The sequence below is a fragment of the Diabrotica virgifera genome, chromosome 8 (genome assembly GCF_917563875.1).
Source record: "Diabrotica virgifera virgifera chromosome 8, PGI_DIABVI_V3a".
Lineage (NCBI taxonomy): Eukaryota > Metazoa > Arthropoda > Insecta > Coleoptera > Chrysomelidae > Diabrotica > Diabrotica virgifera.
In genome coordinates this window covers 49,206,922-49,230,480 of record NC_065450.1, presented here as the reverse complement: position 1 = coordinate 49,230,480, position 23,559 = coordinate 49,206,922, and the positions used below count along the sequence as shown (strand labels likewise).

Below are 23,559 nucleotides of genomic sequence, written 5' to 3'. Positions count from 1 at the left end.
TCCTTGTAAGCTTGTATGGTGGACATTTAGAAAAAGAAGAACACATTCTTCCGTTTAAAAAAGAAGCACGCTTTTTAACCTACAAAAAAAAACATTGTTTCTTGGTTAGAGCGCGCTTAAACCACGTTTGTTTATTTTATATTCTCTAATCCTCAGTGAAGCGAAAAAATCGCAGAGAGGACAGAGTAAATAGTTTTTGATTACTATAGTGTAAAAAAGAATTATCTCTACATCAAAATGGTAAGTAAATTAATGCACTGCGCGTCAGAGAAAACGGACCACCCATAAAATTTAAGAAAATCATGTGTCTTGTTATTTTTTATTTATATCAAACTAAATCTATTGTGTATTGAATCAGTTACTCTTCTAGTACCTAACCCGACATTCAGCCCTGTGATGAATTACCGAAGTTATTTTTAACGTTTGTGTTAAAGTTAACATAACTATGACATATTTATAACTATCCTCCATAACTATAAAACGTAAATTCGGTGTGATGGATCATACACCGTTATGAGATGAGCTATTTCTTAGACGTTATACGAGGAAGAAAATATTAAGTTGTTTAAAAAGAGAACCTTATGTAGAATCAGTACAAGTGGGAGCGAGAAAGAGAATCACGAGAAGTTGGTATACCTACCCACCTGTTCCGATGACCGAACTGCTGTTTGGTGGGGTTCAGTGGTGAATCATAAAAGTAGATAGAAAGAAGTACAGTAGAACCCTGATTCCCCATGTGCGGGTTATCCGTGCTATGATTTTCTATTACTCAAATTGTATTTTTGAGGTTTTATCAAAATAGCGTCACCGTAAATCACTCGACAAAACTCTATACACAGTGAGTAAGACTCAAAATGAAAGCCTTATTTTTTCTATCTTTTTTATGGTGGGTACAAATGTATGCATATGGTAGGTATATATGTATGGATATATGTATACATGTATTAAATCGTTGCCTTAATACTATAACTTGATAACGAAATTAGTAGTTCTGAGATAAACGGGTTTAAAGATTTTAAAGATATCTGTGCTGCTACCATGATGTTGCTAAATACGGAATTCACTCTGCAGCTCTAAAATACTGTTCCTTAACTTTTTGGCTACTGATCTATTTAGGAATACCGTGCAAATTTGTTTTCCAATATGGAAAATAACATGAAGAATTAAAGTTATCAACTTTTAGCATTACCACAATGTTGACATTTGGTAATGTCACATGTCGTGCCAAGTTGCATCTAAGTGAACTTTTTAACACAACTAATATTTTAAGCATTATTTTGGTGAAAATTAGCCCCCTGCTGTGGAGGTTGCCAGATCTGCTAGAACAATTCTCAAATTTTTGCATTAACATGAACTGAATAAACAGATAGCAATTACGTGGTAAGCTCAATGGTTTCTGATAAACATGTGCTAAAACTAGATAACTGGAGTTAGCTAGTTGTAGCATTCAGTGTATGTCGTATTCACGATTATTTCGATTAAGCAATAGCTTGATAACTTATCTTGTCAAGTTTTAGCACTGAATATTAGGGGCATTTGAGTTTTATCAACCTTCTTCAATCATAAATAAATACTTAACCCAGGGGTTCTCAATCTGTGGTACATGTACCACTGGTGGTACATATTATTACGTGCGGTGGTACACAAAACGCAAAAACACAACCAAATTCCAGCATTTGTAGTTAATTAGATTACCTATTACATCCATAGGTATTTCAGTTAGGTGGTACGAAAAATAATTTTATAAGAATTTTGTGGTACATGATTCAAAAACATTGAAAACCACTGACTTAACCCGTTTGGAGGGAGTTGTCAAGTTTTTACACAATATGGAGGCAAATAAAATACGTCTTGTAAACTAGTTATCTCAAAGTCAAAAGAGGGCGGCACAAATACTGTACAAAAAATATTTGTATATAAAAATTATTTATTTATTTATTTATACGGGCAAGCCCAATTCGGTAATACATTAATAAGATATTGATAATTACAGTGTTGAATATATAAGAATAAAATGAGAGAGTACAAAACATTTAAAAAGACATGACAAAGAAAAATAATTACAAAACATTAATTACTAACAAATAACAAGGATTATGGCATTGCTAAATATTTAATTTGGTTAAATGGTTCTTAAAAACATCAACAGAGTTACCAAAAAGTAAAAGGTCACCTAGGGAGTTAGCAAGTCTTAGTGTTCTAGGAACAAACGTAAAATATGAGTAATTATATCTATGAAAAGAAATATGAAAGGTTTGAATTTGTCTTGTTGATCGTGGTGGAACAAACAACAATATTTTAGCAAGGAATTCAGGGCAGTAGTATATGCCATTGATAATATTAAACAATACTGTAAGATCTTTATGCTTCCTACGGACATCCAGAGAAGAGATATTCAAAAATCGTTCCATATCTGTATAATTATAATTGATGTGTTTTTTGAACCCAATATATCTAAGAAAATTATGTTGAACACTATCAAGTTTGTTCTTGAGGTGTAAATAATGTGGGGACCAAACTGGAGAACAGTAGTCAAGGTGCGTCCTGACTAAAGAACAATAGAGCATTTTAATAGCGAACACGTTCGTGAAATCACAAGTTGTCCTTTTAACAAAGCCAAGGATTTTCATGGATCTTTGAGTAATATTGTTGATGTGATGGTTAAAGCTCAGAGAGGAATCAAGAACAACACCTAAATCTTTAATTGAGTCTACCGTATCCAATAATTGATCATTTATGGTATAATTAAATACTGATAAATGATGATTCCGACAAAACCGGATAATGTGACACTTGTTGACATTCAAATCCATCCCATTATCAAGACACCAGTTGGCTAAATTATCTAAATCTGATTGCAATGATATTGCATCATCTTGATTATTAATGATTTGATATGGATCTGGGTTCTGTCATTAAAACGTATGAAGCTCTTTCAAATTACTTTACCACAAGGAAGCCAAAAAATTGTGCCCAAATAAAACATATAAAGAAATACGAAAGAAAAAAAGAAAAATTTAATTTGACGAGGGGGCCGATGATGAACTAAACTTTTCAGCTAGTGATGAGATGAAAATCCACACATTCTATATTATAATCGACACTCTGATAAGAGACCTGAATAGACGTCTGGGATCTTATCGACTTATTTATCAACGTTTTCGTATTATTAACAGATTTGCCAAAATTAAGCAATGAAGAAATTATTAAAGAAGCTGAAAATCCGGTACAAAATAAAGACGACCAAGATACATCATTCATGTATGAATGCATTCGGAATGCATTTGGATCATTTGGATACCACAATAAAATCACCAATTGACATATCTTAATATTTAAAGAGAGTTAGTGCAGTCACTGAAGGTGGATATGAGCTATTACCTCCGATTTCATTGAACATCCAATGATTTGCATGAAAATTCGTGAGTGGTTAGAGGATATCTCAAGGGACAAAGGTGACATGGTGTCAACTTGCGCTTTTACCCTGGGGGGTGGATGCCACCCCTTCTCGGGAGTGAAAATTATTTTATTAAAATATCCCCAGAATTCGATAGAGGGGCAAATTCTAAGTAAAATTTGTTACATAAAGTTATTAAAATAAATCAAAACTTTTTGAGTTATTAAAGATCAAAGATTTTAATTTTTTGTGAGAAAAATGCATGTTTTTAACCGATTTATTTTTCATAAATAACTCAAAAACTATAAGATTTTACAAAAAGGTTATTACTACCAAAATTGAATCTAATAAAAAATGAAATAAACTCCTTACTGAAAAGACCTTTTAATGTTAAATAAAAGTGAGGTATAGGTAATTGAATGTATATTTTTTTCGGCGAGTAACCAAATCTAAGCATTCAAGCTTAGATAACGGGAAAATTATGCATTTTATAACATAACCTTATTAAACATTAATTTGTCAAAGTACTTAGAAATATCTATCAAATGAGATCCCGAACAAGTTGATAGCATTAAAATTTATGCACCAAATATTTTTCAAAATTTATCTTTTAAGAATTTTTCCAAAAAAGTTAGTTTTTTTTATAACTCCGTTAATTTTTACGATATCAGGTTTGCCTTAACACCATTTGAAAGTTAATTTTATTGACTATTAAACCACGTTGAATTAATTCTTTTAAACCCCTATCTTTTTTTAAAAATAAAAGGTTAAATGGCCCCCGTTACATGGTTCTCGCAGCAAAATTTAAGCTTTAAACGTTTCTATCTCGGTTAATATTTACCCTATAGTTATATACCTTATAGTTTTATATAGTTATAAAAAGTTAAAATATTTGATACAGAGAAAACTAAAATTTGGTTATACATATATCACTTTTTACGTATATTGAGTATTTTTGGAGTTATTATCAAAAGAAAATGAAAATTACGATACAGTAGACCCGCGATTATCCGAGTCTCGGTTATCCGAGCCCCTTGGTTAACCGAGGCAAAAGTCATAACTGGTGAGTTACAACTTTCAACCTTGGTGCAACATTGCCGCCTCAAAAAGAGGATTGAAGCTTACGCAAAAATCAATCAAAGGACTTTTTTAAACAGTAATATTGATAAGATAAATGTTTTTATCTCTTATAGACAGAACTGTATTAGTTTTGTCATTAAAATATCCACAGCTATGGTTATTTACGTGTTTTTCTATCAATATAACCGATTTCAGTGTTAACCGAGTTTTTTGGTATCCGAGGTAGTCACGGTCCCAATTACCTCGGATAATCGTGAGTCTACTGTACCTTTAAAAATTCTGATTTTTTAAAATTATATCTTTTTTTTTAATATGCATTCTAAACCAGTCAAAATTGTTGAAATCATTATTTATGCTAATATAAAGAAATTCTTCTAAGGATTACTATAAATTTTAATTTTTGTGGAAATGGCGTATGTTTTATTTTTCACTTTTTCCTAAAAAGTTCTAAAGGGTTCTTTTATTTTCATCATAACTTGCTTAATTGTGATGATATTGACTTCCACTGGAGCTCATTTGATAGGTACTTCAAGTACTTTGACAAGTGTTTAATAGGTATATTTTATAAAATACATCTTTTTCCCGTTATTTAAGCTTGAACACTTAGATTTGAGTACTCGTCGAAAAAAATATACATTCAATTAACCATAACTCACTTTGAATTAAAATTAGTTTAGTTCTTTAAGCAAGGAGTGTATCAGCTTTTTATTATCTTCAATTTTGATAATAATAACTTTTTTGTTAAAGCTTATAGTTATTGAGTTCTACGTGAAAAACAGCTTTAAAATATGCATTTTTTTACGAAAAAATAAAATCTTTGATCTTTAATAACTCCAAAAGTATTGATTTATATTAATAACTTTATATAACAAATTTTGCTTAGAATTTGTCTCTCTATCGATTTATGGAATTATTAAAGAATAATAATTATTTTCATCCTCGAGAAGGGATGGCATTCACCATCACAGTAAAAGCGCAAGTTGGCATCATGTCACCTTTGTTCCTTGAGGTATCCTCGAACTACTCACCAATTTTCATGAAAATTGATGAAGGTTCAACGATATCGGAGGTGAAAACCTTCAGTGACTGCACTAAGTGGATTGAAATATATTTTCCCTAATTTTGACATTGCTTTGCACATTTACTTGTGCATCCCAGGTGTCAACGTATCCGCTGAAAGATCATTTTCAAGAATTAAAAATAATTTCTCATCAAGTATGACGCAAGAACGTGCAATTTGTCGATTTTGTCAGAAAATTTTTTTTTTCAAAAGTCTTTTTTGAAAAGAAGTCTCTGATGTAATCGAACTGGAATGACGATTTTTTCTGTTATAGGTATATACACATCGTAGTTTAAATCCATTTTTAGTGTTTTTGCAACTTTCTGCAATTTTTTTTTCGCAAAAATGGTACATGGTTGAGGGGCGGCTACTAGAGAATTGCCTAGGGCGTCAATTGACCTAAACGCGGCCCTACTTTACACAATTTAAATAGAGATTTCTGTGACTTCAGAAATTTGCGGTACATGAGATTCAGTTTTAGTTTGTAGATGTGGTGTATAGTTAAACAACCTCACGTTTCATGTTTGGTGGTATGGCTCTATGGCCATTTATTTGTCAAAGTATGGCAACAGTGTTGGGATCAGGACAACAATCTGGGATCTGGAGCAGGTTTTCTCCATTGCTACCCGGTGCTCAAAGTGTTAAAACCCTTGGTTGTTCATAAATAAAAATTTCAATTTGTATCTCTTGATTTGATTTTTGTATAATTTTTAAAATTGCATTATGCTTCTATTTTTAAATTATTAGCTTTCTTTTTCATTTTTATTGTTTTAATTTTATTACCTATGTGTTTTTAATTATTATCTTAGGTCTATGTTTTTGAAAATTTTGTGCTGCTGTATATTTGATATTAAATTTGATTTATTAAATTAATAAAATGCCGCACAAGGTCCTGGGACAACCTGAAGCAGCGTTCTATGTTAAATATTCACTTGACTTCTATCTAACAGCAAATCAAAACATAAACCTAACCTTACAATCCTTAACATAACTACGAAGTTATCTCATAACTTGAGGTTTAATGTCGCGTTATAAAGTGACAGTTGATATATCAGATAACTCAAGAACTGTCAAGAAACAACGCAAGTAGTTAAGGTAAATATGATACATCACACCAATTCGAGGATTATAACTTAACTACAGGATAACTTTACGTTAAAGATAACTTCGGTCATCCATCACAGGGCTGATAATCATTATTAACAAATGAAAAACAAGGTAGGTGGCAAGGGGGAAAAGGCAAGGACCATTTGTTTTAATAATATGTCTTGCCGCCACGGTTCTGGTTCTGGATGACACTGATCATTTCATTCTATTTGGCATACAACTGATACTTACATGTCCACATAGCGCCAAGGATTGTAAAAGAAACCACAAGCACAAGCAGATCCTAGCCTTCTACGCATACGCGGTATGAATTGATTATTATAAGTTTATGGAAGTGTACTTAAAACATATAATTTCACCTAAAATACATCAAAATTTTAATAATTTTATATAAAATAGGTAGGTACATTACTTCCTTTAGTCATAATCGTCGTATATCTTTACAGACATAATTATATGAAACATAAAAGTCTTAGTCTTCATAAAAGTGTTAGTAGATTGAAATCTTTACAATTTATAAAACAACTTATTGTTTACATGAAATATTGATTAATACTGACAACTAACAATAATTATAAAAATATTCATTCATCAATTTTTAGAGAAAAACTTTTTAATAGAAAGTTGTAATAAATTAAAAAAGCCACAATTTGAGCTATGGCAAGTTTAATTTTTTTAATTTGTTGTTGCAAAACAGCCTGCGAAAGGTCCAAAATGGCAGTTTTTTGCAATCGCATTATTTATTGTAAAAATAATGTGGCCTTTTTAATTTACTACAACTTTCTATTTAAAATTTTTTCTCTAAAATGAATGAATGAATATACAGCGTGTCTACTTGAGTTGGAAACATATGGGAAACTTTTTTATTATTAATTTTACGAAAAAAAGTTATTCTTTATAAAAAGTTCTGCATGCCCCAAAACCTAAGATTCAATTATCAGATATCAAATTTTCTCAATATTATACGAGGTATGTCAAAAAATATGAATTTCGGCTAAGGGTAAAGTACCTTTATTTCTCTCAATATCGAAAATTCTTATTATGAAAAGTTGTTTGGAAATAAAAACCAAGCTCAAATATGTAATTACATGCTTCTAATTGGAAAAAAATATTTTCCAAATTTTTCTCAAATTTATTGATACTAACTTCGTTTTTATTCATTACACATACGATAACTCTTTTATTATTACTTTTACGAAAAAAAGGTATTCTTTATAAAAATCTCTGTATGTCCTAAGACCGAAGATTCAACCAACAGATATGACATTTTATTAATTTTATACGAGTTATGTCAAAAAATATGAATTTCACTCAAGAGTAAAGTACCTTTATTTTTCACAATATTGAAAACGGTTATTAAAAAAGTTGTTTAGAATTAAAAACTATGTGTCAATATGCAATTACATCCTTCTAATTGAAATACTGTGAAATATAAAGGTGCTATAATATTGAGCGAATTTCATATTTTTTGACACACCTCGTATAAAATTAATAAAAGTTGATATATCATGGTTGTGTCTTAGATTTTAGACCATGCAAAGTTTTTTATGAAGAATAACTTTTTTTCGTAAAATGAATAATAAACGAGTTATGATATTTGTAATAATTAAAAACGATGTTGGGTATCCATAAATTTGAGAAAAATATTTTTTTTTTCAATAAGAAGCATGTAATTGCATATTTCATCTTAGTTTTTAATTCCAAACAACTTTTTATCATAAGAATTTTCGATATTGAGAGAAATAAAGGTACTTTACCCTTAGCCGAAATTCATATTTTTTGACATACCTCGTATAATATTGAGAAAATTTGATATCTGATAATTGAATCTTAGGTTTTGGGGCATGCAGAACTTTTTATAAAGAATAACTTTTTTTCGTAAAATTAATAATAAAAAAGTTTCCCATATGTTTCCAACTCAAGTAGACACGCTGTATATGTTAGTTGTCAATATTTCATGTAAAGAGTAAGTTGTTTTTAAGATTCCAATCTATTAACATGACTTTTTATGAAGTTTATGACTGAAGGAGCTAATGTACCTACCCATATATGAAATTATTAAAATTTTGATGTATTTTAGGTGAAATTATATGTTTTAAGTACATATCCATAAACATAATAATCCATCTGTACCATGTATGCGTAGAAAGCTAGGATCTGCAATCAGCTTGTGCAGACATGTAAGTTAGAACTGATCACGTTTTCATGGTTTAACACTAGAAAGTCTGGCTTAGCATACCTACCTAGAAAGCCTGAAGGGATCATTTTGGCCCCACATTCTTTAATCAATTAAAACTCAGTTTAAAGAAATTAAATCTACTCTAGACGGTAGAATCTGATTTTATTTTTTACTTTCATTGTTTAACACATTCGCTGCTTATCAAAAACATTCAGAACACCATACAGTTTGCAGTTTTTGATATATACCACACATTGCCTTGTTACAGTCGTGGCAATGATTGGAACTACTTTACTAGCAACTGCCTTTACAAAATATTTTCAACTGATATTTTTTTCGTTTTTGGGTAGTATCATGGTAGGCCTGGTGTTGCTAGGAGTAGTTCCAGATTTCAGGAGACAAGGTATGGGGCCCATAATTCTTCACACAGCCGAAGAATAAACTTACGAAGACTGAGTCTACTTCCAGTTATTGGGTCATTTCATATCAAATCAACCAGGGGTTTGGCAGACACCCTCTCCGATTTTGATAATTTTTGGTACACTTATTTTATCCATAAAGTAGATGAAAAATCTAAATTTTCAAAATTTTTGGTCCAGTAGTTTTTTTGTTATTAATTTTTGAAAATGATAAAATTGACAAGTTTTGCCTTTACATAAGTATAGAAAAATAGGAATATCTCTAAAACTACTTATCAGAAATTCATGAGTGATACCTTGTTTAAAAGGTCTTTTAAAAACCTTTTAAATAATGTATAACATGGCACATTTTAAAATTACATTTTTTTTTCAAAAAAATTGAAAAAAGTATTTTTTATTTTTTTTCAAAAACACCATTTTTTATTTTTTTGAAAAAAATATATATTTTTTTTCAATGTTTTACTAAGACACACACCAATTTTCAAGATGGAGAAATGATGGGTTCCATATGAAAAAAAAAATAAAACAATATTCAAACATGTAAAAAATGGTAGCTTTTTTAAGTAAAACACATAAAAGTCAAAGATACATGCTATAATATAGAAAACAATAATTTTTTATAAGTAACACAAACGCTTCTCTAAATTTCAAATAAATTAAATATTTTTTAAAGTTATTTTTCTTTCCAAAATGTGGGTGGAATCTGACATTTCCTCCTTTGTCAGTGTGTAAGTCCGACCTGTAGCGGTAATGGGTTGAACTTTTCTTAAAATCATTTTTCTTTCAATAATTAGAATATCTGATTTAGGTTTGGGGTAATAAAAGGAGGGGGCTGGCCCGTTTGGATGCAAGAAACTAACTTTAATTTCATTTGTCTCATCATTTCTGCCTATAATACAAGCCACCCACCAAGCATTGTTATACTCTACCGTTACAAATCCAGATTCAATTAGTTTAAGTTCCATTTGATTTAATTCTGACAAATCTTTCTGAATTAGTTGTTTTTGTTGATCAGAACTTAATGAATAATTTTTGGTTATGATTTGTGTTTCTGAAAAAGGAATAACCGCATGCACTTTTTGTGTCCCTTGTATTGTTTGGGCTTTAGCAAATCTTGGTTCTAATTTTTGAGTATGTTCATTATATTCTTCAGTTGAACAGTACTTAAAAGTGATTCCGTGAATATTTTCGGTGGCAAATTGAAATAATTGCTCTGGTGTTAGTATCTGATTCTCGTAAGGCCTTTGCAAACTGGCCTTAGTGGCCAATCTTTTGACTGTGCCTCCTAGACCATCACAGGCACTTTTACCATGTGATGTGGCAAAAAAATGCCACTCAGCTGTAAGACCAAAATCTTTTTCGTGGTAGGACAGATTTAAAAAATTTTTTTTGTTCTTATATTGAGCGGCACATCCGTCAGAAAAGTAGAATATTTTTGATAGATTCATAATTTCATTTTTCAATTCCGGTATCAACACAGTTAGAAATAAATGAAAAGCTATTGTATTATGTATTAAACAATCAGATATGAAAACATAATTCATATGCTTTATTTCTCCTTGCTCATTTCTGTAGTAAATCACAAATGGGTGCAGGGTGGCTTGCGAATTATTCCAATGGTACGATTGTACCTCATCTTGTAAAACAAATGAGTAATTCTCTGCAAAATCTGACGTAATGAGCGCTTCTCCATTTTTTAAATTATTTTTGGTCTCATTATAAAATTCCTTTTGAATGTTTGAAATAAATGAGTGTGTTTTTAATTTTAAAAGGTTTTCACCAAAGTCTTCAACAAAATCTTCTGTAGATTTAATCACCGTTTCCATATTGCACCGGTCAACAGAAATCCACTTTTTGTAGGAAACATTATCAATGAAGGATTCATTGAACTTTTCCATAAGATGATTTTTCAAATTTTCTATGCCAGGACATGTTGAGCATCGGTCCAAATAACAATCATTATTTGGGGGATTACACATTATTTTGGTTAAGCAAGCATAGTAATCCGGATAGCTAGGTTTGTTATTTTCATTAACAATTATTTTATTCAGTTTTGAACCATTAATCATTAATTTAATGTTTTGATGAATAGTGCAAACACATACTGAGTGTGTTCCACTTTGTCCTGCTAATATGCAATTTTTTGGTTTTAACTCATAAAATTTTGTAAATCCAACTTTAACTTCAGAATTCTCTTGTTTAAATAGGGCATAAATTTCTTTTAAGTTGGCTAAAAGTAAGCGTTTTTGAACGTGTTCTTTCTGGTTTTCTTGCTTGACCACAACACAGTCTTTTTTTCCTGGCATCATACGACTTATGTCATCTCTTAAATAAAATTCTGTAACTAACTTGACTATTTCAGGGGAAACCGTTTTTCCTGGCTTTGGATTTGGGGTGGACAGAATCCCTTTTTCTTTTACCATCTGCTTAACAGCCCTTGCCATATACTGACTGACTCCGAATTCTTTCACTATTTTTGATCTACTCCAACTAATAGGCAGGCAGGATAGCAAATGCATTTTCTCGCTCCTTTTTGTAAGTTCTATAAATTTCTTCTTTAATTGCTGTACCATCTCGCATTCATGTTCTTTTACAGCTTCAACAGGTGGCTCTTCAGTTTCAGCTCGTCTTTCCTCTCTTAATTTTTTCTCAATAACAGTTTTAACCTTTTCCGCTTTCTGCATTGTCAATCTTTTCTTTTTAATTGGTGATTCTCCTAAAAGCTCAAGTGATTGGTTAAGTAGCTCTAAAGACAGGTCTGGTCCAACCTTAGGTTCGGCTTTAAAATTGGGGGATGGATTTTCTGTTGAAGGTCTGAAAAAAAAAAGAACTGAATAAGTGTTGAAAGTTACAAAAAAATTATAAAATAAATAAAAAATATTTTTTTAATATAAATAAATAAAGTTCATGTCTATATAATAAAAAAATCCAATGTAGATGTTTACTTTTGTAAAAAAAAATAATAAATTAAAACTTACCCGGCTTCAGGAGATTCAGCATTTTTCAAAGTCTTCATGTACTTTAGCCTACACCCATCACAAATCTTCATTCCTTTTTTTATGTCGACGCGATTGCACATGGCTCTCAGTAACATTTCTAAGTTTTCCTGAATGTTTTCCAGTTTTAAATGGATCACAACACTTAGTTGAATACTTGTACCATTCTTTTGCCTGGTTTTCAGACATTGTTTTGCCGTAACCCCTAAATCACTATTTTTCAAAAAACAACACTTGCAATTTTTTTACAGTTTTAAACACGTACTCTTACACCACAATAGATACGCCAACGTCTATTTGTTGAGCTCAAATAAATTAAAAATGAGTTTACCCCTGTGCTTCTTTTATGCAGGATTTTTCCTGCAAAAACATGCATTCTAATTTATTTCTAAGACTGACCAATCAGGGAAATTGAGGTGTGGCCTTGCTAAAACGTGAACATGCAAGTTTTGGTATCTAGTTTAAAAAGTGGTTCATAGAAACAAAATAAGTTTTACAAAAACCAAGAGAAACCAAATTAGCTTTAATAAAAAGTTAATTTTTTAAGGTAAAATCATGTGTATTGAAAACTTTATTTATTTTTTGTACCTAAACCAATGATTTCTCCATCTTAAAATTTGGTCAGTATCTCACTAAAATATTGGCAAAAAATATATATTTTTCTGAAAAAAAAAATAAAAATGGTGTTTTTGAAAAAAATAAAAAAAAAATTTTTTCAAAATTTTTTTCAATTTTTTTATTTTGAAAATGTGTCATGTGACACATCGTTTGAAAGGCCTTTAAAAGACCTTTTTAACAAGGTATCGCTCATGCATATCCAATAAGTAGTTTTACAGATATTCCTATTTTTCTATACCTATGTAAGAGCAAAATTTGGTAATTTTGTAATTTTCAAAAATTAATTACAAAAAAACTACTGGACCAAAAAATTTGAAAATTCAGATTTTTGATCTACTTTATAAGTAGAATAAGTGTACCAAAAATTATCAAAATCGGGAAGATGAAAATCCAAAGTCACCATTTTATTGGTTGATTTCATATGAAATGACCCTATTTCTTTATAAATAAATTATATATATATATATATATATATATATATATATATATATTGATGCACGTTAAGTTGTGACTTCCGGTATACAGAAGAGGCTGTCCGACTTCCACCTTTTCTACTAGGAATTATTTTTTAAAAATTGTGTATTTGGTAAAAGGGGGGCTTATAAAATGGGTCTACCTATTGAGGGGAAAGGATTTACCAAAATAAATTTTGTATATATATACGTATATACCGAAGCGTACAGCATACGTTATGGCTTCCATATATAGGGTAGTTCAAGGTGCGTTGTCACTTCCAGCGGTGTTGTCATATTTTGGAAGTCACAACGACTCGTCTGCTGATTTACCTCTTACTTTAAGCGTAATGTGTGATCTTTTGAAACTTTTACTGTGAATACAGTTGTGAATGCAGTTCTATGTTTTAAAGTTGTCTATTTAAATTAAAAGATTGATATTCTTTTGATTAAACAGGTTTACAAAAAAAAATACATTTCGGAATATTTGACGAAACCATATGACTAGGGGGTTTTTGGGGTCGCTGGTCACGAATCCGGGGTCCGCTGACCTCTATCACGTCAGGTAATGGTAATCTCAAGGTCAAATCAAGATAAACCGACAGTCGCTCTGAAAAAGTATATTAGGGGGTTTTTGTGGTCGCTGATGACGAATTTGTATCCGCTGACCTCTATCACGTCTAGCTCAAGGTCATTTCGAGGTCAAATCAAGATAAATGGACACGATCGCTCTGAAAAAGTATATTAGGGGGTTTTTGGGGTCGCTGATCACAAAACTGGGGTCCGTTGAGCTCAACCGCGACAGGTAAAGGTCATTTCAAGGTCAAATCAGTTTTGTGGACTTGTCCTGATTTGGCCTTGAAATGACCATTACCTTACGTGGTAGAGCTCAACGGACCGCAGTTTTCATGATCAGTGACTCCAAAACCCCTATATTTTCAGAGCGATTGTGTCGATTTATGTTGATTTGACCTTGAACTAGACGTGATAGAGGTCAGCGGACTAATGATTCGTCATCAGCGACACCAAAAACGCCCTAATATACTTTCTCAGAGCGACTGTCGATTTATCTTGATTTGACCTTGAAATGACCTTTACCTGGCGTGAAAGAGGTGAGCGGACCCCGGATTCGTGATCAGCCACCCCAAAAACCCCCTTGTAACATGGTTTCGTCAAATAGTCCGAAATTTAGTTTTTTTTTTGTAAACCTGTAGTATTTATGATATGATTGATATTTATTTTACAAATACTAATATTTTATTATTGCTGCAAAATGGATTTTTTGGAATTAATTAAAAAAGTGTTATTAGTAAGTAATTTATTTATGAAAATTATATCAAAAATTTTAATAAATAAATTTGAACTTATAGGAAATTTTAATATTTATTATTTTTCTTGATTTAATTTTGAATTTTAGATTTTATTACAGGCACCGTCCTTTTAATTTTTGATGTACCAATAATAATGTGTAATAAGAAAATTAAATGGCTAAATACACCAGGTGGGGTTGAGCTGCTAAAAAGCTATCTAGATCCATCTTTTTAGAGCAGATTAGTCCCAGTCTGCTACTCGATACTATTGACTGTGCTTCTCCAGTTCTTTCTATCCTCTGTCTTTTTCTGCTAGTCTCTAATTCCTGCCCTATATAAATTTTCCTTTACTTCCTGTAACCATTTATTCTAGTTCCTCCGCGTCTCCTTCTAACTCCGGGTTTCCATTGTAAAATTGAGTTTATAGTTGTTACGCTACCTGCTCTCCATATATGCCCCAACCATCTAACACTGTGCTGAAATCTGAAAATCTGGAATAATATCTACCCGGGTCGAAACATTTTTTTTAATATATGAAAATAGTTATTTATGAAACAGTTCGTGAAGTATGCTTTTTACGAATGCACGTGATGTTTAGAGCACAAGCGACAACGGAGCGAGTGCTATACATCGCTTAAGTTCGCAAAAAGTACTTCACGCACAGTTTCATACAATATTTTATCTACGATAAACAAATAAAAAAACTGTAACTCTTCATCACTGGAATTCATTCCTATTCTACAATTTTTAGAAATTATTTAAACATTCTAATTTCTTTCAAACCACAAAACTGTCAAATTTTTTTTTGTAATTTATTGCTCATTATGTCATCACCATGACAACGCGAAAGTTAAGGATATTTGATTATATGAAAGTGTGTCAAAAACAGTGCGAAAAAGTAAATCCCGTTTAAAATACATTTTTACTTCACGCACACGTTATCCATTAAATAGATCGATGCAGATCGGCCTTATATCGGATCCTCTACTATTAGTCCGTTCGCTGACGGTAAAATATTGCAAAACCCATAAATTTTAAAAAACCGCTTAGATCAGGGGTGGGCAATTACTTTTAAGCGCGGGCCAAAATGAAAGTTTCAAAATGTCTCTCGGGCCGGAGGACTATACCGGATATGTACGCTGTGCCCACGCGAATTTTTTTGGTGTAGTTTATTCCCTGCCTAAGAAATAAATACTATAAGTATTATTTTAAAGCATTTGGACAAAGAAATTTGACTGTTAATAATTAGAAAATGGTAATAATAAATTGTCCTACTTGGGAATACATGCGAAAAACGCCCAAAAAAAATGCCCAGTAAAATATGTCACGTAATTGAAAAAAAAAATGGTCATTATATTAAATCATAAGAAGATCCAGAAAAAGAACCAGATAAAAAATGAAGATATTGAGCAAGTGGACAAAATGAAATACTTACTTAGGAGTCTGGATTACGGAAGATTTAAATTCGAAATCATAAATTCGATCAAGAATAGAGCAATTGAGGGTAGACTTTTTGAAGATGAGGACATTTCTGAGTCACCAAAGACTCAATCTGCAAATCTGATATTAGTTGATAAAATGTTGTATATCCACTCAATTCTTTTTTATGGTGCCGAAGCTTGGATTGTTAATGCTGACTTAATGAGAAAGCCGGAAGCTTTTGAGATGTGGCTTTTTGGGAGAATTTAGAAAATACCATGGACCGATCATATACGAACAAAATGATGTTGCACGAAATGGAAAGAGACAGAGAACTTTTGACCTCCATTAAAAGGAGACAGACAGCATATTTACGGCACATGCTCAGAAATGATATGTACGAGTTGTTCGAAGGAAAAAGGGGTCCTGGTAGACGACAAATATTCTGACTGAAAACATTTGAGACTGGACCGGGTTAAACACACAGACGCTTTTAAAAAAAGCAGAAAATAGAGACGAATTTGCAATGGTGTTTTAGCCAACCTTCATTAGTGGAGTCGGCGTTAGAAGAATAATAATAAATTAATGGTAATTAAATAAATCAGTTATTGAAAGATTTTATTTTCTTATTTATTTATATTTTAACGATACAAATTAATTTATATTGATACATATTTTGTAAATATACCTAATATTAAATAAAATTATAAAAAAAAGACAAACATTAAACGTTAAAATTAATAGAATACTCATTATAAGTATAACTTCTATAATAGTTAATGCGAAACGTGAAATCGCGAATGTTCATGTGATATTATTTCTTCAAAATTGGGATCCAAATCACTTGTAGCAATCCTTAATACCGAGTGTAGATTTTCGTCAGTAATTTGTGATCGATATTTATTTTTCGTGGAAACCATCAACGAAAAAGTTCTTTCACAAATATATGTCGAACCAAATAAAACTAGGTATTTTTGAACATAGTTTAAAAAATGTTTAAAATGTTCTGTATTCAAAGCACCGTAGAAAGCACTCAATTCGTTTGATTGAACATTTTCTTTTAATAAATTATTTGCCTGTAAGTCAATTAATTCTAGCTGAATTTCAACAGGAGCTTCTTGCACATCGAAATTGAAAGGTTGACTAATTAATGACAAAGGTTTTTCAATAGCTTTGAAATCTTGAAATCTTCTTTGGAATTCAGTATGCAGGTCTTGTGTTACTGAACTATATTTAAGAAAATCAGAATTTTTCAATAAATCTCGTCGTGTTTGTAATGATGGGAAGTTGTTTAATATTTTTTTATTAAAGTTCTCAGCAAATAAGTTTAGTTTTATCATAAATGCTTTGACATTTGAGTGCATATTGAAAGCGAACTGGTTTTTCCCTTGTAAATTTACATTTAGTTCATTTAAATATTTTACAATATCTACAGAAAACGACAAATCGTTTAGCCATGCCTCATTTTGCAATTCAGGAAAATCATGTAGTTTTTCTTTTATCGACAAGAAGGATACTATTTCATCAAGCAAATATTGAAATCTGTCCAAAACTTTACCGATGCTAAGCTATCTCACCTCAGTGTAGTAAGGAATTTCGTAAAAGTCACTTTCAATTTCTTTCAAAAATTCAACAAACTGTCGATGATTTAAGGCACGTTCCTGGATAAAATTTACAACTTTTGTCACAACAGTAACGACGTGATTCAATTTTAAAACTTTTCTACATAACACTTCTTGATGAATAATGCAGTGTAAAAATAATATGTCTTGTTCTGGCTGCAACTGTTTTACTTTGTCGCTGATTCGTTTTAGTAAGCCCACATTTTTCCCTGTTAAACTAGGACAGCCATCCGTAGTGATGCTTACTATTTTGTTCCAAGGTAAATTTACTTTAACTAAACACTCTTCAACAGCGTTAAAGAAGTCTTCACCGGTAGTTGTATCTTTCATTGGATGCACACTAAGAAGTTCCTCGCGAATTTCACATTTTTTGTTAATGCCCCGAATAAATATTAATAATTGACTTGTGTCAGTAATATCGCAGGACTCATCCAACGCCAGAGAACAATATGTAAAATCAGCAATTATTGTTTTTAGCTGGTCGAGTAAATTTCCTGAAATATTTTCGATCCGTCGTACTATTGTTCTCCTTGACAGGCTTAAATTTTCAAAAATATATTTTTTTTCAGGACAACATATCTCCGACACTTCTACCATGCACTGTTTAACAAATTCTGCTCCAGAAAAAGGTTTACATAACTTAGCAATTTTGTGTGCAATAACATAACTTGCTTGTGTGGTAGATTTCTCGATGTTACTTTGTTTGCTAAAAATATTTTGTTGTTTATTTAAGTTTTTTGCTAAGTTGTCTGCAGCATTTTTAAGTCCTTCTAAAGAAAACGATGCATATTTTGGATGTTTTGATGTAAAATGCCTCTTTAAATTATATTCCTTGAAAACAGCAATGGTTTAATGGCAAACTAAACAAATTGCTTTCTTACCAATGTTCGTAAAAAGGTATTTTTCTGTCCATGCTTCATTAAAATTTCTGCATTCCAAATCAACTTTTCTTTTTTTAGATTGTATCATTTTGCAAATGCTTACAAATAAATATTTTAATACAATAAAATAAAAACAATGTTTTCAAATTTTACTTACAAAATGTCCTCCACTTTTTCAATTTATTATATATTTGCAAAATAACACACACTGTATCAAAAGAAATATGAGGAGTAATAGGAAATACGACCAGTGCTAAATCAAAATAAACTTATACGCGTCTTTCGAAGTAGTTGTAAAACTTCGGCAAAAATCGGTAACAATGAATTTTATGCTGAAGTAGGTATTCCAAACAACCATACTTAATTCAGATTTAATAAATAAAGAATCATATTATTGGGACCAAAGTGCTGAGGTATTTAGATCATAAACTGTCAGTGATATGGTTGAAATAGATACCCAAACACCGAGTGCTTGTCTTGAGACCTTGAGAGTTAAATACGATTATTAATACCGAATAAACAATTATGAATCTCCGGGGATTTCCCTATATTTTAAAAGAAATTTAAAGTAAATAGTTACAATTAAACAGTTTTTAAAAATATAGTTAGCTAAGGCTGTTCGTAATTATAATACTCTCTATTATTTATATATTTAATAATTTATGTGAACACTATGCAAACTATTACTGTTGATTTCAACAAAATCACATAAAAGGGATTAAAAAGATTAGGTACTTGCGGGGTTTTTCAACGGGCCGGACAAAGTAAGCGAAAGGGCCGGACCCGGCCCGCGGGCCGGCTTTTGCCCACCCCTGTGCTATAGCCTTATTCTTTAACTATATCGCTGTAATAACATTGTTTCTAGACAGGTAAATTATCATTGTATACTGGGCGTACCAATCAATCTGGTTTTTTTTTCAATTTTCACAACACCCTGTGGAATATTCTAGCCTTTATACAATATTGAAATTAAAACCCAACTATAGCCCCAGGTTTTCTTAACGTTCTGTTTGTTATTCATTCGCTTATGTTGGATAATAAAAAAGTTAGGGACTTTAACAACTAAACATGTTCTTTATCAATACATGGTGTTTCTAAATAAGTGCGACAAACTTTAAGGGGTAATTCTGCATGAAAAAATAATGATCGTTTACTTGATAAAGCTATGTCCGCAAATGCTTGCAAATATAAAATTCTTTTGCCAAACGATCATTATTTTTTCATGCAGAAATTACCCCTTAAAGTTTGTCGCACTTATATTTAGAAACACCTGTATCGATAAAGAACATGGCTAGTTGTTAAAGTCCTTAACTTTTTATTATCCAACGTAAGCGAATGAATAAAAAAACAGAATGTTAATAAAACCTGGAGCTATAGTTAGGCTTTGATTTAAATATTTTATAAAGGCTAGAATATTCCACAGGGTGTTGTGAAAATTGAGAAAAAAAATCCAGTTTGATTGGTACACCCGGTATACAATGAAAATTTACCTGTCTATCAACAATATTATCATAGCTATTTTGTTAAAGAATAAGGCTATAACATATTAAAAAAAATTACTTAAATCGGACAACAGGTTTGGGAGATACGAGACATCAAAAATTACCCATTTTTTTGGGGTGCCCGTTTTTCGTGCCGGTGAGTGTAGATTAAATTAGAAGTTCATTGTAAAAAAGGAAGTAAACAAAAACACGAGAAAAATGAATTTATATAAGTAAATAGGTAAGTAAATATTATAGATTAAAATAAGTACAGAAAATATATAATTATAGAGATATATAATCACTTATTGTACCTTCATTTAAGGCTAACTTTAAAAGTAAAGCAGATCTGCTATTATTCATGTTTAAAAACAAAAGGCACACAAAACACTAAGTACGATTAGGACCGCGAATCTACAACAGGTGAATGTCTGGAAACCGTTACACAGTTGCCAAAAAACGGAAGTCACACCGTGCGGTGTGGTATACGGAAGACGCTACGCGTTGTGTACATAGCCTGTATAGTAGCACGGGAGCGACACTAGCGCTGGTGATATACCGTCGAACTAAAATCTGATCTTATGAGTATGTTAGATACGATATGACTTCCAGCGAAATTTTTAATATAAGCCTTCTGATACCATCTAGTAGCCAAATTCGTAAAAATATAGGCAAAACGTTGTGACTTCCGAAATCGGAAGTCATAACGGTATATATGAAGTAACAACGTATTACGAGAATCTACTTTGGAAGTCACATGGATACATGTATCAATATATATATATATATATATATATATATATATATATATATATATATATATATATATATATATATATATATATATATATATATATATATAGTCTTTTGAGTCCCTTTTACTTTTCAGTGTCGGGACTGGCACATCCTTTCACGTGTGTACAAATGTTGACCATTGTTTCGTATTGTATGCTAATCGGCTTGCTTCTGCTATTGTTTTCCCCTTCCTTTGGATGATTTTAGCGACTACTGTATCCCAATCTTCTCTAGGTCTTCCTCTACTTCTTTTCTTTTGTATCCTGGCTTCCCATATTTTCTTCACCGGTATGTTGTCTTTCATTCTTTTCATGTGTCCCCACCAACTTAGTTGTTTTTCTTCAATATACTCAAGTACAGATTTCGTCTTAAGATCTGTGCGTATATCTGTGCTTCTTATTCTGTCTCTCATTGTCACTCCTCTAACTATTCGTAAATACTTCATTTCTAGGGCTTGTATCTTGCTTTTTAGTTTTCTAGTTAGTATCCATGATTAACAGCCGTATGTGAGCACTGGTCTATATATGGTGTTGAATACAGTTAGTTTGGTTTTTCTTGTGATTTCTTTTTTGTTTAAGAAGCTATTTTTTATTACATGAAATAGTTTTGATGTTTTACTTATCCTCTCTTCAACATCTTTGTCCTGCCTTCCATTATTTTCGATTGTGACGCCCAAGTATTGGAAATGGTTTACTTGTTCTATTGCCTCCTCATTAATTTGCATATTTATTACGACTGGTTCTTGCGATATTACCATGGTCTTCGTCTTATGTGTATTTATCTTCATACCCTATTTATCTTTATAAATAATCTATGCATTTATTGCTTCCAAGTCAAGAGTATTATAAAACACGTACATAGGCCATCGTCTTGAAGTTATTTTTGTAGTATAAAGACACATAATTTGGTTCTCTACGCCAACAATTGCATCTTTGTGTTTACCAACAATTGTATCTTTATTACGTAGATGATCAGTACCAGTATAAGGGTAACCATTTACAATAAACATACATAAATATAATTTTACCCATTCGACAGGAATTCAAAAGAATGGATCGTCGAATTTCCCAGAAAACGATAATAACTTACACAGGGCCAATTTGGCCCCTTAAGACTTCTATGGTAGATTTGTTTAAAAAAAAACATTTAATAAATTTAGTAAACAATATTTTTTTGTGTTAAATAAGGCTTTGTATCAAAATAGTAAAAGTCATAAAATATGAAATTATTATTGCCTCAAATAAAAAAACTACAATAACTTTAAATCGCAACAGGGGCCAAATTGGCCCCTCCGACTTTCTAGTGTTAATAGGTTTTAGTTATAGTATCAATACACGTGATAAGTCATTTAATTAAAATAAAAAAAATTAAAAAAAATGCAAAAATATGAAAAAACATTAAAATTTCCTAAATTTTTGGTGGCCCATTTTGTCTGGCATGCTGTTTATTTTACAAACTAGTAACATATAATTAATTATTACTATTCATAGGCAGAAGAAATCAATCCAAAAGCTTATCCATTGGCTGATGCCACATTAACAACAAAAATTCTAAATCTTGTTCAGCAAGCTATGAATTACAAGCAGTTGAGAAAAGGAGCTAATGAAGTTACAAAAACACTTAATCGAGGTATAGCTGAATTCATAGTTATGGCAGCTGATGCAGAACCATTGGAAATCTTACTGCATTTGCCCCTTTTATGTGAAGATAAAAATGTCCCATACGTTTTTATCAGATCGAAGCAAGCTTTGGGAAGAGCATGTGGAGTTTCAAGATCTGTGATTGCATGCAGTGTTACAATTAACGAAGGTTCACAATTGAAGCCTCAAATTCAGACGATCCAGCAGGAGATTGAACGCTTATTAGTATAAGTTTTGGGTACAAAAATATAAAAATTAAGTTTTATGTTTTCTACATTTTTTCTAAATATAAGATTTAAGAAATCATTGGTGGTTATGATTTATAGGTGTAGAATAAGAACTTTCAAAATACAGTAAAACCTCCGTTAACCCAAACCTCATTTAACCGAAATGGTTGACAGTTTCAATGTTTTCGTGAATAAAAAGTAAATTTAAGAAAAGGAATAAAATTAAGGAAAGTTAGCCTATTTAAGAGTGTTTTTTTAAAGAAATCTATTTTATTTTATATTGTCCTTTGACAACAATGTTTTGCAGCTATATCTCCAATACTATGTCATTTGATACAAGAAGAATACAAAAAACAATGTTATTTTTAACCGAAATTCTTGTTATCCGAAACGGCCTCCCCCCAATTATTTCGGTTAACAGGTTTTACTGTATGTACAGAAGATTTTCATTCATTACACTTTTGATAAGTTTTGAGTACAAAAATATAAAGTAAGTTTCATGTTTTCAATATTTTTTCTAAATATAACATTTAAGAAAACTTTTGGTTGTTATGATTTATAAGTGTAGAATAAGGGCCAATTTCTCATATCGAGTTCAACTCCAGTTTAACCTGAACTTTTAGTGAACGTCAGTTTAAAGTCAAAATCGTCTTTCTCAATTCACATTCAAATGACAGTTTGAGCTTGAACGATGCTTGAACGGTGGAATTCGGCCTTTCAAAGATTTCAGAACCCAGTTCAGATGATTTCATGGATTACGCATGCGTTGTATTAACACGAAACGCTGTCATAATATAAATATATCATATTTTATTATATTAAGCCTAACGATAAACGATAATATTATTTTTGTTTTTATAACATTTATTTATAATT

At 31.2% G+C, this 23,559-nt stretch overlaps 1 protein-coding gene across 1 annotated transcript; it reads left to right on the top strand.

Annotated features, from left to right (window-relative positions):
• The first annotated feature begins 49 nt into the window (after positions 1–49).
• LOC126889982 (NHP2-like protein 1) lies at positions 50–22,762 on the top strand. The gene is made up of 2 exons (XM_050658773.1): positions 50–240; positions 22,307–22,762. Exons 1-2 carry the CDS (start codon positions 238–240, stop codon positions 22,685–22,687), a joined length of 384 nt encoding a protein of 127 aa, XP_050514730.1. The 5' UTR covers positions 50–237; the 3' UTR covers positions 22,688–22,762.
• Positions 22,763–23,559: the final 797 nt, after the last annotated feature.